The following is a 17,343-nucleotide window of genomic DNA, read 5'->3' as shown; positions in this document are numbered from 1 at the left end:
GTATTTATATTTAGTTATGTTTGAACTTTCATTTGCCAAATTGCTGCTGATTTTTAATGTGTAATTTTCATTAGACTTGCAAATATTCATTTTTCTTTGTAATGACCTTCCTTTCACTGAAATCTTGTTAATGAGTTGAATATTTAGGTTCACATGATTTGCTAGGTCATGTAATCATTGGTCACGCAGGTAGCAGCCCTCTTCTCTTAGTTAATTATACATCCTGTAAGTGCTATGAGTTGATCTTAAAATTGTTGAATGTATTGCATGGGGGCTCGTAATTATTGTCATGTTCTCGCCACATTTTTAATTATGTAATGTCTTTAGGACAGTATCATAAGTCTTACATCCTCCATTTATTAGTTTTTCCTGCAGCACTCTGTTTTCACAGGAATATGAAAATGCTTTGAAATAATTTTTCAATTTTCTGTGACTTTCCATCCCAAATCAAAGGAATCAGGTTTATTGTCCTTTACCAAAGAGGAGCTGCAAGTCCTTTTAGGTGACTAATATAAAAAATACTTTAGTATTTTGAGTAATAATCAAAACTACTAAACACCAACCTCTTGTTTCAGTACTGGGACCTGCTAACGTTGAAGGTAAGTTTAGGTGTTCTCTGTGTATTCTAGTTGCTGGATAGTTAAATGAGCTTTCCTTTTTCCTTCTCACTGTGGCTCTGTATGTGGTTTTCATGCCTCACTAACTGAATTTTCTTGCCAAGTTCCAATGGGTCTGAAAGAAAGGTGAATTACTAAATTTTCATTAGCTAAAATCTGGGTAAAGTATAAACAAATTTTAAAAAAAAACCAAAAAAAGGTCAAGGAAAAAAGTTTTTTACCTCAGAGTTTGGGTAGTTCCTCCTGTGCAGGTAAATGAAACCTGCAAATTATCTATTAACTCTTTGGTGGCTTCTTGGGGAAATACTGTTTCACTGTATTGGACTGCTGACTTTGACATCTTGTGCTTGACAGCAGTATAAGTAAGCTGGTTTTATACAGTGTGTATATAATGATTAACCTGGGATAGCTGTAGAATGCCTACCTGCTAACTTGTTTTGGGCATCAAGGGCTCAAAACTTTCCTCATTTGTAAGTGCTGTTAAATTTGGATAGTGTTTTGACTCACATTTACTGCTGTTACGTGATTTACTTCACTGAACAAAATATTAAAACATTCTTGGTCATTTTAGAGACTTGTATAACATTGGCCACTTAGTTGTAGTTCTTGTTGAGTGAAGAGTTTTAAGACATCTTAAAAAAGAGACAAATTCAATGATGTACTGTCCTTTACAAACTACTCCAAAACAAATTATTTTATCTACTCTTTCAGTCATGCTTGGAGCTTTTCTAAGCCAAAATAAGATGCTTGCAGTCCAAAACATGTGGACTTCGCAATTTAAAAAAAAAATAAAAAATAAAATAATAATAAAAAAAAATTGTTTTTACATAACATCTGATAGGAAAAAGTTAGTTTAGAAACTGTAATTTATGTAAGTAGAAAAACTAGCTTTGCATAATAGATGTTCGAAGTAGGTATTAATACTTATGCACATATGTAGTTGTTCCTTTCCTTCAGTGTGCAAGGAGGAATGCTGTTGGAATCCCAAATAGTGCAAAGAGTGAATACTTTGAGAATTCACAGTGTTGGTGTAAAGGAAGATAATTTATTGAACTGAAAATAATAAACTTACTTTATTGAACTAAAGAAAATAAACTTACTTTAGACAAGTTTTTCTGTGCTTAGGGAAAATTTGTCATGAAAGGAAACATGACTTAAGGAATTTACATGTCTGTATGAAATTTAGGAAGAACCAAGGCTCGGAAATCCAGCCCTGTGAAACTTTTCTGCTAATGCTTAACCCTAGAAGAATACAAGCTGTGCTGTTATTTTGTTTTTAATTCATTAAGACTCCATAATTTGTAGCTTTTTACACCTCAAACTTCCCCAGACTTAACTGACTAGCTAAATATGATGAATAACTAGAAAAAAATTAACCAACTGAAAACCTTCACAACAGTCAAGGCATCACCACTACACTTCATTGGCATCTGCAAGGTTTGTCTGTTATGTGAACTGTAACTACAGGTACCAGCACCTTTTAAAATGCATAGGAGAGTGGCATGTCACAGGCCGTTAACCAGCACCTTCAAGGCTGGACCAATGCTCTCAACAAAATGGACAGGGTGCGTAGCACATTCTTAAAACCTCGGTTTCCTTGTAACTTATCCTGCTGCATGTTGATCACTGCAATTGGCAAAGTACAGAGAGGCTGGCAGCTGCGATGGAAACAGCCTGGAAATAAAACTAAGGGGCAGCTTGATCTGGCAGAAGGGTGACCTGCCATTCACGTGAGAATTTATGTTCCAGCATCTAAACAGCTTCTTACATTTTCCTGTGAGTCCTTCAGTTCTATTGGGCATCGTTGGGACATGCACTGATTATTCAGGGTATTTTTAGAGAGCATAAATAATGGCAGAGTCATGCTTTGAATTCTTCTTCTAGAAGGAGCAGAAGGGCCAGCAGTTCACATCACATGGCTGCTGCTGAAACGAGCAGACATCTATTCTAGTAATATTTTCCCACCAAACATAGTATCCAAGTGCCCTGTGGGAAACCATGTGCTTACTGGAGCCTGGCTCAACCCGACGGCTGTGCACTGGAAACGTAAACCATTCAAAGCGTCTGTCCTTCCCTTGATTCTTGTGGTGTTAGTTCTCAGCCAGAAAGTGATAGGGCAGAAATTTAAGCCACCTTAACTTTGCAGGGAGACAGCTCCGACGGCGCATTTAAGCTATCCATCTGTGGAAACTGTGGAGAGAAAAGCAGGAGAAAGAAAATGAAACTAGGAAAACTTGTTGTTTATTGAAGTGACTGTAACAGTGATGTGACAGTGATTGCTTTGCCCACCCACGTGGGTTCTGATGGTTTTTACGAACAAAACCGATGGCTGATGGGCCGGTGGTGTCAGTGGCAGCTACAGTAGCAGGGGCTGCTCTTCCCCGTGGGACAGCGCCCGCGGCGGGCTCCCTGGGCTTGGCAGCAGCGGGAGGCTGGACAGCTCTCCCAGGTGCCGGCCGGAGCGGGGCCGGGGGCTCCGAGATCCGCCACCCCCGGGCCCCTCAGCCGCCGGCCCCGCCTCGGCCGCACCGACGTCAGCGCGCGTCAGGGCCGAGCCCCTCGCCCTCCCCGCCCGCGGGATCCGCCGTCCCGCCGCCGCCGCTCCCCTCGCCCTCCACCGCGCACTCGCGCCCGTCGCCCCGGCCCGGCCCGGCCGCCGCCCCTCGCTCCGCTCCCCGATAGCCGCGCAGCGCGAAGATGGCGGCGCTAAAATTCCTGCTGCAGCCCCTGGGCCGCCGCATCCTCTTGCCGGCCGCGCGCAGGGCCGAGGTAAGGGCGGGCGAGGCGGCTCAGCCCCCTCAGACCCTCCGCCTGCCCCTGCCCGCCACTGACCTTGGCGGGGAGCCCGCCCGCAGCCGCCCATGCCGGGACCGCCGTGCCCCGCGGGGGTGGCCGGAGCCCTGGGCGGGGGCGGCCGCCCCGCAGCCCCGGGGAGGCTCTTCCCGCGCCGCGGGGCCGCGACAGGGCTTTGTTCGTGAAGGGTCTGTGCTGAGGGAGCCCCGCGGGCGGGAGGAGGGAGGGCAGAGCGCGGCCCCGCGGCAGGGCCGGCCCTGGCGGCGTGTGGGGATGCGGTGACCTTGGGAGGGCGGCACGGAGGTTTGCTTGGAGGGTTTTGTGGGTTTTTTTTGGGTGGTTTTTTTTTTTTTTTTTTTTTTTTTTTTTACATATTTTTAAAATTTCCTCAGCATTTCAGAAGGCAGCACAGCTACAGCGTGTTACTATGTGTCTCCACGTTGCCCTCACCGCCCCTCTGCGTCCCGGGGGTGGGCAGCAGGTGTGCGCACCTCGCTGGCAGCCGCGCCATCTCCTGCTGCCCACAGACGTGTGGTGTGCGGCCGTGCAGCTCCCTCACTCGCTTGCTTTGCCCTTCCTGTGGGAAGCTTCTGCCAACCCCCACAACTCTAATGGTTTCCAGCCCACACGTAACCCATAGCCAAGTTATTTTCCTTCTTTCTTCAGCCAGAAGTCCGTGACCTTGCTTTTTTTGTTTTAGGTGAAAAAGCTTACCTTCTCATGGCCGTGTTTACTCCTCCTGATGATAAATCTTAGTGCTTAGCACTTTCAGGTTTTGTTTTGCTTTTCCATAAAATTTATTTCAGTTCTATTGGTTTTTGAAGAGCTCATCTGTCCCTATGCTACTTTTTTTAAAACTGGGATGCCAGAATTGCAGGCTCGTGAGGTCTTAGCTTGCTGCCCCAGTGTGCAGGGGTGCATGGGTGATCCTTGGCACTTCAACTCCCTGAAAACCCACCTTTCAAACAGCAAGGTGGGTGGGAAAGAGACTAAAAGGAACATATTTAGTGTAGAAGGGCAGATACTCTCATAAGAGAGATACAGCCTGTGAATGCACATTTGTGTAACCCATGCCACTCTGTTCACCACTGTAGCATGCAGTCAGGAAGATTAAAGAAAAGGTGCCACGTAGCCTCTTTAAAATATTTTCCTATGGCTGGGGACAAGGACACAGCAGAGCCCTGGCCTCTCTCCAGCTCTGGCCCTCAAGCTGCTTGCGGCCCAGTTGTATTGCATCTCACAAGGCTATCAAGAACTTCTCACTTCTCCCATCAAGAAGCTCACTTCTCCTATCAAGAACTGGAAACACCAGTAGATAGTACTGTAGCTTCCAGGTTTTCTCAATTTATTGAGACTGTACCAAGGTAGTGACTTAAATGGCATTTTTTTTCTGGTGCCTGATCAAGTACTTGATGTTAGTGGGAAATACTTAAAGGAAAAAAGGTGACCATGACCTAAGAATGTAATAGATGAGTTATTATGACTACTGTTTAATGGCGCTGCATTTTGAAGCATTTGTTTGGGGGTGGGGTTTACACTGATTTCCTCTTGCCCTCCATATTTCACGCACTTTTTGGAGTCTCCCCAATTCTGGGCTGTTCTTCAACAACACAAAGAGAGCCTAAGACTCCGTTAGGAAGCATTAGGACTGCGTCAGGAAGCTGGGAGAAAGTTTACTCTGTTGAAGGGTGTCACTGCTTACTATACTACCAGTACAACGCTGGCCTTCATCTTGTTCCTTGGCTTCCACTCAAATTTTGTGGTGCTGGTGCCTCTCTGCTTCAGCAATTTCTGTATATGTTTAGTGTATGGATATCTCTGAAGCTCCACAAAGCAGTGTATAGGTTTGAGAAGTCTGTGGATTGCTGTAATTCGTGCTGAGGAATTGCATTTGTAGATCTGTTTGCAGTAAGTCACAATTTGGCAGCTAGTCAGGATGGAATTCTTTTGTTTTGAAGACCTGTGGCCTTCTTTTCCTCACCTCCCCATGTTAAGTATTTACAGTAGCAATATATTTTTTTACATATTTTCCCTCTTGTGTAACCAGAGGCATGGTTTTCATTATAAAGCTACTGTATAGTGCTTTTTGTTCATTCACTTGTTTCTTTTATTATTGCAGATTTGTGGATGCTGTTTTTCTACCAGCTCTCATCGCAACACAAAATTTTATACTGATCCTGTTGAAGCTGTAAAAGATATACCCAATGGGGCAACTATACTTGTTGGTGGTAAATATTTAAATTCTTTAAGGATGCAATCACTTTCTGTTAATGAGATACTTTTTATTCATTTACTATGTTTCTTTTAATATTAACTAATTTGAGAATTTGTGGAATTGCATGGTTTTTTAAACAAGTGGTTTCCCACTTTGTATTCTTTCAGTGAGAAAATCCAGGTTGTGCCTTAGGGGAGGGAAAAAGCCTCAGAAAAATCATTGGTTTTCTTTCCCACTAAAGAAATGTTAGACTGTACTTGTCCTAGTTTGAATCCAGAAAATCAACATGGGCTTTTTCAAGATAGCGTAGTCATTTCAGGATTTGGTTTGATTATTTTTATGGTAACATTCTCTGTATCCTGTATCCGCCTGCTCTCTGGGTCTCTGTGACCTTGAACAAATTGCATAACCTGTTTTTGCTGTTAGGAAGTGAAGATATATATATATATATATATACTTATAATACTAATCTAAGTTACACTTAATTGTTATGCGTGGCATTTCTAGAAGAGTCAAGGAGTTGTGTCATACTGACTTTCCCTGTGATTTGAGCCTTTGAATATTCTAGATATCTCCACTTTCATACTGTTCCATCTGTGTGAAGAAAAGTGATTTCTCTATTTTGTAGGTTGTTTTGATATTGAAGAAGTAATGAGTGTAACATTGAGAAAACATGAGAAACCTCACTGTACATGTATAATGAATCAAAATTCCTTCTGAGAAGTTTCATTTTGTTTGGTTGGTTGTTGTTGTTTGAAGAAAAGATCTGAGGCCATGATAGGTTGGACATGATGATCTCAAAGGTCTTTTCCAACCTGTCTCTGTGATTCTGTGAAATGGTAGTACCTGTAGTGTGACATGGTATTTCATTTTGGGCATACTGGGTTCTTGCATAACAGGTGAGACCATGAGGCACCTGTGCCTTAGTGGAGATCTGGGTTACTGTGCTTCCAGTTACACATCTTCCCAAGGGTGTTCAAATTCCCAGATTTTTATCACTTAATTATAGGCTAAGCTGTATGGGATGTGCAGCAGAGATCTGAAGGCTGGGTGGGTAGAAAGAGGAGAAATTATGAATACAGAGGTTAGGACACACATCAGGAGAGCCAAAGTCCTTGAGCTCTTCCCCAAAGGCCATTTGTGTGTGAACAGACCCCGGATGGCTAAAGGGCTTTAATGGAAACTGGGAAGCAACCTGACCAGGCGATTACACTACTAGGGTAGGGTCTTTCCAGGATTGTTGTTTTATTTAGTCAGCTAAGAAGCTTGTTTTACTCAGAAAAGTTTTTTAATTCCCAGACTTCTAAATAATCTGTGTTCTTTCAAACAGTTGTTACATATTCAGTTTTCTTGTATTTTGTGTAGGTTTTGGATTGTGTGGGATTCCTGAAAACCTCATTGGGGGTTTACTGAAGACTGGAGTAAAAGGAATAACTGCAGTCAGTAACAATGCAGGGTAGGTATTCATGTGTCTGTGTTTTAATAAGTACAGACTAAATATTCCTCTCAAGGGAAAATGCTGATATATATGAAGAACCCTTCCTTTTCACCATCATAGTTTTCATATTAACCACACAACTTGGTTTGAAAGTGTTATTTTTGGAATGAGCCCAGGGAGTACAGTATGTATGTATACTCAGCCTTGTCAGGGAAGAGCTGTGACTGTTGTAGAGAGTTGCAAATATATACTTATATATATATATTCAACTAGTTGACTGTAACTGAAAGTTCTGATTTGGATGCTTTAAATGTCCTGTCAGTGATTTTGTGTGTGTGTTGGAAATTTCCAAATAGTTATATACTTTTAAACTCAGTTTGGTGTTTTCTGACCTTCCTGCTGTATTTTTGTTACTTTAAAAATACCCTAAAGAACACAAAAAACAGTGGAGAACATCTGTGATGAAAGAACAGGGAGGCTCTTTAATGAGTCTCGAAATTTTTGATTGGTTTTTTAAAATATTTGCACATTAGTGGGTTTTACGGTGAGAATAGTTATTTTACATACAATTTCTCAGCTTCTCATTTGACCTGATTTTTACACAAGTTGTTGATTGTAGTAGACTCCACAATACCTAATAATCTTCATATAGTGGAATAATTACAGCCACTTCTGTTGGAGTGCATTAAGAAAATAGAAATTATGTTAAATAAAAATATTGATATGCAAAATATGAATTGCACATTAATTGAAAAACAGATTATTTGTGTTGGTATTTGGTACATACACAGTCAAACTTAAGCTCCTTAGGATCCTCTGGGAAGCAATTTCTGCTGGATGATAAAAAGGAGAGGAAAAGAGACAATTTTGAGTGGAAAGATCAATCACTAGAGATCGTTAACTTTCTTCATAGTCTTATTTTTGAATAACACACTTATATGTATATAGAGAGATTGCTCAGATGTTTCTGTGTGGGAGCTGAAAGTTTGACTGTGAGGAAAAGGGGAAAGAGGAGCATTGTGGAATGGAGAAGAAGATATTTTGCATTGTTTTCTGCACATAGTTTGTGATGTTACAGGCTAGAATTAATTTCGATTGACATAATGTTAACTTCCATGAAAATTTTTTGACCTTTGTGGCTGAAGTGATTTCTGTAAAGCTTTTGGTTGTTAACAGGAAAGCAAAATTTATTCCTTTTTTCCCGGGAACCAGTTCTCCATGAACATTTATGAAAGTCTGGGAAGTTCCTCACAGAACAGTGTAACAATTTGAAAATGCTCAAGGACATCTAGAGTTTTCCAAAAGTGTAGTTTGTAGAAATACAAGTTTTGCTCTCACGTTGAACAGTGTAATTTATTTTGAAATTTAATAATAAAATAATGGTTTCATCTGTTGTTTTTATTTGTTGTATTATTGTATACGGAACTTAGCCTGCTATAGTTTGGTAGGATCTGGAAACCAGGTGAAAACACCAGTGTTGTCAGTAATAAAGTCAGAATTCTCATCACAGCAATTGATACCATTTTTAATCTTCTAATTAGCATGTTAAAAAGCATGCTTTTCTAATACTGTGCATCTTCCAATACCATGTCCAGAAGTATTAGTGGTATTATCAGGTATTGCAATACTAATAATGTATTTGCAAATGAAGTAGCACGGCAGTCATATACCCTCCAACAGGAGTATTCAAAGGGTGAATTGTTCCTGTAATATGGAGATGTCAGGTACTTTGTGGGATGAGTAATTCGCCACTTTCAATATGCCACATGATTCAGTTTGTTTTGCTTTGGTTCCTTGTGCTGCAGTTGATGCCCTGCTGTGTTTCAGCTTCCTGACTGCAACTGTTTTCTTTTCTTCCAGCAAACAGGAGGTAGTCGGTTGCAGCTTTGTTTTCTCAGACTGCAGTGGGGTTAGCAGGCAGCTTGTAATTGGAGCAGAGAAGGAGCCAAGTGCATAGACAGACAACCTATTCTGGAGAGCAGCGCAGCTACATGGATTAAGGCACATGCCTACCAACCACGGAATGTGTCACAGAGCTATCTGTTTAAAATAGCAGCAGTGGAGACAGTGATTCGCTTATATCTAGGGAAAAGCAGTAATTAGGAAGTCCTAAAGTGTTCTTGCCAACTCTCTTTTAGCTGGAAAGAAGGTTCAGCAAAGCCTAGAAGTGCTTGGCAGTCTCTGGAAACAACTTTAAAGCAACAGGATGTTCACAAGTTCACATCCCACTTACTGTTCTGTGCTACAGTGTAACGGGGAGGAGATTCCTCCTGCAAGAACTTGTTCTAGTCATATAATTGCTGGCAGGTGAACTCCTTGTTTTGGCCTTTTTAGTGGGACCCTGGTTAGAAACGTTGTACTGCCAAACTTACTGTCTGGTGCTGAGCAGTGCAATGGTGCTGACACTGTGTGCTAGGCAGTGAAACAGCACCTTTAAGAGCAGTTACTGTTTTGCCAAGCCAAACAAGGCAAAGTGTTTGAAAGGGAAGCAGTACAAATATCCAGTAACTCTGGTATTTACACAACTTGCGGCAGGGGAAACTGAAGCTTGTGAACCAGGGTGATAGTGAAAGATAACCATGATAACTGGGTGTGCTTCTAAAATACAGTCTCTCACATCTTCCCTTATAACTTGTTTTGCTTATATAGTTCGTATTTTAAATAGTTCCTTTACAGTATTTTTTTAGTCCTTTAAAGTCCTTTATTTTCCGTCCTTTAAATTTAGAATGTTTTGCCTTAGTAAGCTACCAAAATCCATTTTATTAAAGTTTTTCTGCATTCTTATTTAAATTTGTTCCATTCCACATATGTCAGTAGGTCCTTATTTTAAACACTGGTTCAGCAAATTCTCAGCATTGTTGTGATTAGTATACAGTACGTTCTTGCACGTGACTCTTTTTCCATCTGCTTGTAACTTCATGGTATCTTGTCGCATTCTGATTTCAAGTCACTTGGAACTTGGACCTTTCAGGTCACCCTACACTGAGACTTCCCTAATGCAAGCTATCAGACCTGTAGTTTCAGCATCTGTGTTGCAACAAAATATGTGTTCTTGTCAGCATAGCCAAATATTTAGAATAAAAGTTTAAACAATTAAATGAAATTATTATTTTTAGTTAATTGCTCTTAATGAAATGGATAACTAATTTTGGGTATAATCATATTCTGACATCAACACTTCTGTCTCTACCACCTTAGTAAGATGAATTTGTGCTGGATAAAAGTGAAGCCCATTATCTGTGATAGCTACACACGTGGTCTGACTGTTTTATCAGAATTGGCCTTTGTCTGCTTTTGAGACTGAAATATGCATTCTTTTTGAATGCAGTAGTGTTGAACAGAAAGTTTTTCACTTACAGTAAAAATAGAGAAGTCACAGTTAATATCTTAATTACTAATCACCTGAGTGATCATCTAAAAGGAGATTGACAGCATGCAGGCAGATTATCACTGGTTCAGACAGTGTTCTTAAAAGGCATTACCAGCTTTTTGAACCTTTGGTCTCTGTACTCTTTCTGAAGGTCTTTTGGAGTTACAGTATTATGCATTAAGAAGGAGAAGTATAGCTTTGAGATAAACATTTGAACTGTTGGTCACGATGCCTGAATGCAGTTACTTAGTTCTATTGAGCATAATACCCTGGTTTTCCCAATGGGCTGGGCTGTTTGTGGTTCCCAAATCTCTATAAGGCACTATGGGATCAGATGCAGTGGTAAACTTACTGCACCCCATATTCTAAAGCACAGAAGGTGGTTTTATATTCTTAACAATTAAATATTTTGAATTCATGACAGGTTTGATAAAGGCTTTGTATTTTAAAGTTTAAAGTTTTTCTCATTTTTCAGTCATTGCCTGGAATTGCATGTTTCTGTTAAAAACAAAACATGTCTGACATCTTTGCCACAGATTCCCCATTTTTTCTTGCATTTAACTCCTTTGACTTAATTCCATTGTTACTGCTACTAAAATTATCGATCTATCTCTCTGTCTCTCTTAGTGTTATATTTATTAAAATACGTAAAATGTCCGTACATAGATAAAAGTACCATCAAGTGAAAGTTTCATTCCAAATTCACAGGAAGTTATGACATTCTTCCACATAGTATTAGGTATTAAGTGATTTTAATTGAATGAATTTGACAATCTCTTGGTTCAGAAAGGTAAAATGTAACTGAAAAAGCCTGAGGGACTTGAAAGGAGGCTTGTATGGGATCAGGGTGATGCTCAGTGTCTTATATTGCGTGTGTCTTTTTTGTATGTGCATAAGAATTGTTTAAACATCCCAATTAAATTTACTTTCAGAAGTGAAATACAAGGTTGCCCGGGATTCTTATCTCACTTGGTAGAAAGAGAAGAGGTGGGTTGTGTAAAATCCTGCACATGGCAAGTTGCCAGAATCAGAAGGCAAGGTGTATATTTTCAGTGAAGCTGATTATTTGAAGCAGTTTACTTTTTTAAAAAATTATCGCTGTTCTTCATAAAGAATCCAATCAGGTGCTTTTTTACAGCTCTTAAATTGGTGACACTGTGTGAACTGCAAATCCCTGAAAATCTGCCCAGGTCATCTAGCTAATTTTAGTGTGGAGTTATTTAGGATTTTGGCAGGGCAAATTGTACTAACTTTGCACTACATGGAACTATTGAGAAATCAGCTGTGCAGATAACTTTCTAGTTGTGATTACAAATGAGAACAAAATAGCTGTGGAACTCAGTGTGGCTGAGGAAATGTGTCAACTTGGTTACAGAAGAGCGACAGTGAAAGTGACTTTTGAAGTATGATGCATCATGATGAAATTTGAATATTTATCAGAATAACTCTATACCATATAAACTTCACTGTGAAGGAAAAATATGGTGAATTTTAAAAGTTCTGAATAGACTTGTTTTACTTGTAATAAATACACAGTATACCATTTCATAACAAAAAGGAATGTGGAAGGAGGAGATCTTGCTGCTGATGTAACCATGCAGTGTGCAGTACTTTGTCCTCTTAAAAATTATTTGCCTTTCAACGTGTGGATGGACTGGACCTATATGCCTGCACCCATCATTCTCACAGGATACTTTTGGGGGATGGTGGAGGAAGATTACTGCCATTTTGCTGTGAAACTGAAACTTAGGGGAGCAGAGAGGACAGAGTCCCCATGAGAAGACTGAAGTAGCACAGGGGCAAAGGTGCAATGCAGACACTGTAAAGAAGGAGTAGTGGGGGATTAAGGCTCAGTCACACCAGTTTGCATACTGGGCTTTATGAGTCCCCACAACCACGGCTCCCTTATTTTCTTTCTTCTTCTTCCCCTCAAAGTGAAAGAAGTCCCAGGCTTATGAGCTGAGAGATTCAGTGCACTGTTAATTTTGTCCTTTGCCATGGACTGAAAAGTTGATGAGACAATTTATGTGGTTTCTGGGAGCTGTGACCCACTGCCCTGTCTTCTGTTCTACTTCTTCCTTCTCCTGACCAGGACTGCCTTAGCATATGGCAGCACCCATCCATACTTCTCTCCTCCTCCTCCTTTCTCATCACCTTCCCTGAGAGAGCTTCAACCTCTCTTTTCTGCTTTCCATTAAGCAATTTGCAATTGGACAGGTGGAAAAATGTCCTAGGAAAAAGAAGGTGGTTAAGACAGTGTCAAGACATTTGGCTGACGACAAGAATCAACAAGGCAAATAAACCTCACACCTCTGAATAACTCATCCTTCTATGAGTTGAACTGGTTTTTCTCTCTCTCTCTTAGTTAACTCCGATTCCTCATTTTCCTCTATTCTGTGTACCCATCTGGAAGTGAGGAACAGAGAAGAAGGAGAAACAGAATATCATCTGAGCTGGCTCCTTAGTACTGTTCCAGTGTAATACATGGGGAGATTATTGTGGGACATAGTCTGGAGAAGATGAGTTATGAAGAACTGTTATGTGACTGCTTGTCCACAATTATTTTACCTTTGGTGTACCTGCACTTTTGTTCAGTGTCTTCTGGCAAAGGCCGTCTAGGTAGGCATCTACTAATTTTCTGCATAAAGACTGTAAAGGATATCTTTCTGGTACTGCCAGAATTATACTTCATTTTTGTGGACCTAAGAACACAGATGGTACTTTCATCCACATACCTTTTTTCACACTGTAAAATTTCATGCTGTAGACAGGCATCCCTGAGCCTGAAAGCTTAAGATTCATGTGATTCATGCATTCCTTTTAGTTGGGAGATATATCTGATCTTCCTTAGGAATTCACTTGGAGATCTTTTGAAGACTAAAAAGCTGATGTTTACAGAAAAAACCAGCCTCTTCTACATGGAGAATGATAGGGGAAACTGTTTCCTAGCCTATTGCCAAGAAAATTTCCATCTCTGGAACAAGTCCATCTGTTATCAAGTTTCAAGTGTTGCTTCATTATGCAGCACTTGGACTTGCTGAATGGCTGCAGAGACTGGTGATCTAACTCCAGAAGCTGACTAATGGCTTTACATAAAGCATTCCCCAGGAATAGGACTAACCATTAATATGCTTTTTCTCTGTAGCAACAGCTAGTTGCAGGAAACACTAGTTTCTACCTGAGATGGAGTCTTGCCCCAGGATTCATATTGCATGCTTTTCTTTCACAATCTGTAGTCTTCAGGGGTGATGTAGTTACCCTCCCATAATTCCAGTCCCCAGTTATGAGAGGAGAAAGGTTAGGTAGGGTATCATGTTAGCTTCTCATTGGTGAACATGTTTTATTTCTCCAAAACTCAAGATTCTCATGGTAATCTTTCATAACCAACGACTTCTGGCCTTGTGGGATCTCCCAGGAATATACTGTCTCAGGTTCTGGAGAATCTTTGAACAGTGGCTGTAGAGGAACACATCATTTTAAGAGATGTAGTCCTCATGCTAATTGATGCTGCTTACCTTCCAGTGAGGGGAGCCAGTCTATTCTGACCACCCCCACTCTTATAAGACACACAGCTGTCTTCACTGAGGCAGAGAGAGAGGAGAGTTGTAATGATCTCCTTTTACCCAAACAAAAAGCAATCATACGAGCCAAAGTGTGACATTCCAAGGATCCTTTTTTTGTGCTTAAGAATGCAGTTTTCTATCCCCTGCTTCATCAAGGTATGTAGGGCTTGTTCATGTGTGAGGCTTTTATCAGCTTGAAAATGTAGGTAATCTCTTTTTCCCTGTGATGTGGTAGAACGTGTTTTGCTTGAGCCACCAGACAAAAGAGTCTGACAGCTGCAGATTATTGTTTATCTGTGGTGAAACATCAACATGTTGCCTTTGACTTCTAGTATACTGGAGATATGTGGGCTAGGTCTTTGAAGTCATCTTTGGCTACTTTTTTTTATTAGAAAAGGCAGGCATTAGTTTTTGACAGGAAGGTTTTGTAGGTATGAGAGAGACAAAACAATAGGAAGAAATATTGCTTAATAGCCAGACTTCCGTAATTTTTCTTATCTGCATCAGTAGAAATGGAGAACTTGGATCACCTACGTCCTTGATGAGTGCCTAGTTAGATCTCTTTTCTTATTTGTATTCCATGTATTCTGTTGATTTACATTTCATCCTAATACAGAACAGGGAAACTTCTAGAAATCTTAACAATTTTGAGGGCAGAAGAACGCGTTCTCTGTCTAGCACTACTGTGTACTTTCCCTTTTCCGACAGCACGCATAACAACTATGTCAGCTTCCACCACGCCTTCTTCCTTCCCATTTAGGGCAACACATTTTTATTGTACTCACCTTTGTTTAAATTTTTAAAGGACTGAATCCAGCTTTTAAAATAGAGATATAGGATAGATTATTTTCATTCATTCAGTAAAAGCTCTGTTTTTCTTTTTATGGTTTGATAGGGAGAGCATTGCCTGAAAGACGTATTTTAGGGGTAACACTTTCAGCATAAAAATAATTTAAGCTAAAAAGTTAAAAAAACCTTTTGTGCCTGAAACACCACAACCAAGAAAGCAGCAAAATATGGGAAGGGAGAACAAATAATTTGAAATGGCCATAAAAGTGTTATGTTGAAGGAAATTTCCCCAGACAAGAGTTTTTTACTTTAAGATAGAGATATTAAATGACAAGCAAAGAGTAGGGAGAACGGGACTGAGAACACCACTTTATGTGTGCAGCATTGGTTTCCTAGGACATTCAAATGTAAGAGAGAAACATAGAAAACATAAAATGGGCTGAAGTGCTTAAAATGAGGTTTTGGAGGGAGATGAAAACTGATGTATGTGCAAAGCAAAAGAGTTATTTTAGCTGGAAACCTGAGTGGAGTTGCATCCTTAAAAAAAAAGATGGGCAATGATAACGTTTCTTTAAAGAAATTTACATCTAAAATAAACATGAGTAACAGCAACAAGATTTTGTGATGCTGCTCTAAAGATTAATTGTATGTGAGAGTTGAAGTAATTTGGTGTTGTCAGGCAGGCAGAGACTCCTGGTGCATGACTTGACAGGTTAAATTCTTGTTCTCATTGGTGTAGGGAAATAAGGTTCTTATAAGACCTATGTGCTCAGTGACAGGTCCATGCAGCAATTTTGATTTTGGACGATTTGGCTGTGTTTGAGGGGAGAAGAAAAAGTGACTTTATTGAAGAACTACTTGGCATGACTGTGACAGAGAATAACTTTTGGGTAATTTTGTACCTAATTTCTTTGTTTTATTTGAGAGAAGATACCTCTTAATAGTAGATTAGGGAATCAAGTGTATCCATGTTGGATCCTGCATGGGATCCTGCAGGATGATATTCAAATCCTGCTAAGGACAGTGTGTTCCAGTAGCTGCTTCTGAGAATGTAGGAGGAAGGATTATGGATCTTAGGGAAATGAGGCAGAAATTTCTTCAACCATTAGAGATCTACCCCTGACCCTCTCATGTTGTCATCCTTTCTCATGTGGAAGTGCACTCAGAATTTCATTGTCTGCACGCAGGAGTCTTGTGTCTGCTTCTGTCTACTTGATAACTTGCAAGTTTTGCAACGGTAAGAGTGCTGTTAGCCACCCAAATGATACACAGAAGTTTCAAACTGGTTTGCAAGCAGGTCAAGCTGCTCCTTGTTCTTGTGCTAGACAGCACTTCGCAGTTTTGTTTAAATTCTCTGTACTTTTGCTACACAGTACTGTAGTTATACCAGCCCATTAAACTGTCATCAGATGTTGGCTAATTTGTTGTATTTGCTTATTGCCTTTTGAGAAGTCAGGGTTTAGTAGTTTTCCTTTGAGGGGAATTGTCCTGATTTGAATGAATCTGTACAGGAAATTATGGCATTTTTATTTTTATTATCTCTTTTAATCCCTTTTGCCCACAAGACTTTCTGTTCTATTCCCAGCTCTTTCAGTTTCAAACTGCTAGATTTTTTTTCCTATCGGGAAATATAAAAATACAGGTTGTTTCCAGGCAACACACATTTTGTTCTCAAGTCTTTGGCACCACAACATTTTTGAAGTTGCATCAGAATTAGATTTTTAGATCTTTTTAGTAGGTTAGAGTTGGACAGTGGAGCAAGCTTTGATAATATTTTTACTTACACATTCTCATTTAACTAGAGAACATAGAATAAATTCAGAGAACCAGATCAGAGAAGCTTGTTTCACTTCCTCACACGCAGTTTCCAAAATGCCTGAGTATGCATATGAAGTGGGCCATCTTCTTAAAATAGTCCTAACCTTAAAACAGTGCTCTTTATGCATGCAGCTGCACAGTCCTTCTGACTGCATGTGCATGTCTGTCCATGCAGCTGTTGAGAGTGTTGTGGTTGGAGGTGGATAGCTGGTGCTGGCCCTGCTTGCTCAGCCCCTCTCATTTCACCTACAGCACTGCAGCCCATGTGTGGGACGCCAGCGCTGGCAAAGCATTACCACTGTTATATTTGAAAGTGAATGCTTTTTATTTATTTATTTATTATTAATGCATAATAGTAAAGTTTTTTAATCCGGTCCCTTTCAGAGCTTTCCTTCCACAGTGGTGTTTTCAGCAGGGTGCATCTGTTGTAAGCACATGTGTGTTAATTACAGCATGCTGAATACTGGATATCTTAAAGGATTATTCTAATATTTTTCAATACTTCTTATCCTGAAATCTCAAGCCAGTGTGTGGATCACTAAGTTTAAATTGAACTAAGCCAACTGGTGGCAGATATACATCACTGTTTGTGAGGTATGTCTGGCTCATGGCATCTTTCTCAAAGGACGAGTGGAAGTCCCAAGTTCTCTGCTCATAAGTTGCAGAAACCAGCATAAATGTAGAGGAGGTTTGTGGAGTTGTACCAGTCTGCTGCTGTCCTGCATAATGTGTCGGAAATG

At 40.3% G+C, this 17,343-nt stretch overlaps 1 protein-coding gene across 1 annotated transcript in view; it reads left to right on the top strand.

Annotated features, from left to right (window-relative positions):
• Positions 1–3,262: 3,262 nt before the first annotated feature.
• Positions 3,263–17,343, top strand: part of OXCT1 (3-oxoacid CoA-transferase 1) — a 75,683-nt gene continuing 61,602 nt past the window's right edge. Inside the window, exons 1-3 of the mRNA XM_027896174.1 lie at positions 3,263–3,386; positions 5,530–5,638; positions 6,991–7,081. Of these exons, the coding sequence (XP_027751975.1) occupies positions 3,315–3,386; positions 5,530–5,638; positions 6,991–7,081 (272 nt within the window). The 5' untranslated portion in view covers positions 3,263–3,314. The remainder of the gene's footprint in view (positions 3,387–5,529; positions 5,639–6,990; positions 7,082–17,343) is intronic.

This window comes from Empidonax traillii, unplaced genomic scaffold (genome assembly GCF_003031625.1).
Source record: "Empidonax traillii isolate 1590-97213 ecotype Southwest subspecies unplaced genomic scaffold, ASM303162v1 scaffold484:size464376, whole genome shotgun sequence".
NCBI classification, from domain to species: domain Eukaryota; kingdom Metazoa; phylum Chordata; class Aves; order Passeriformes; family Tyrannidae; genus Empidonax; species Empidonax traillii.
This window is presented reverse-complemented; position numbering and strand designations above follow the sequence as displayed.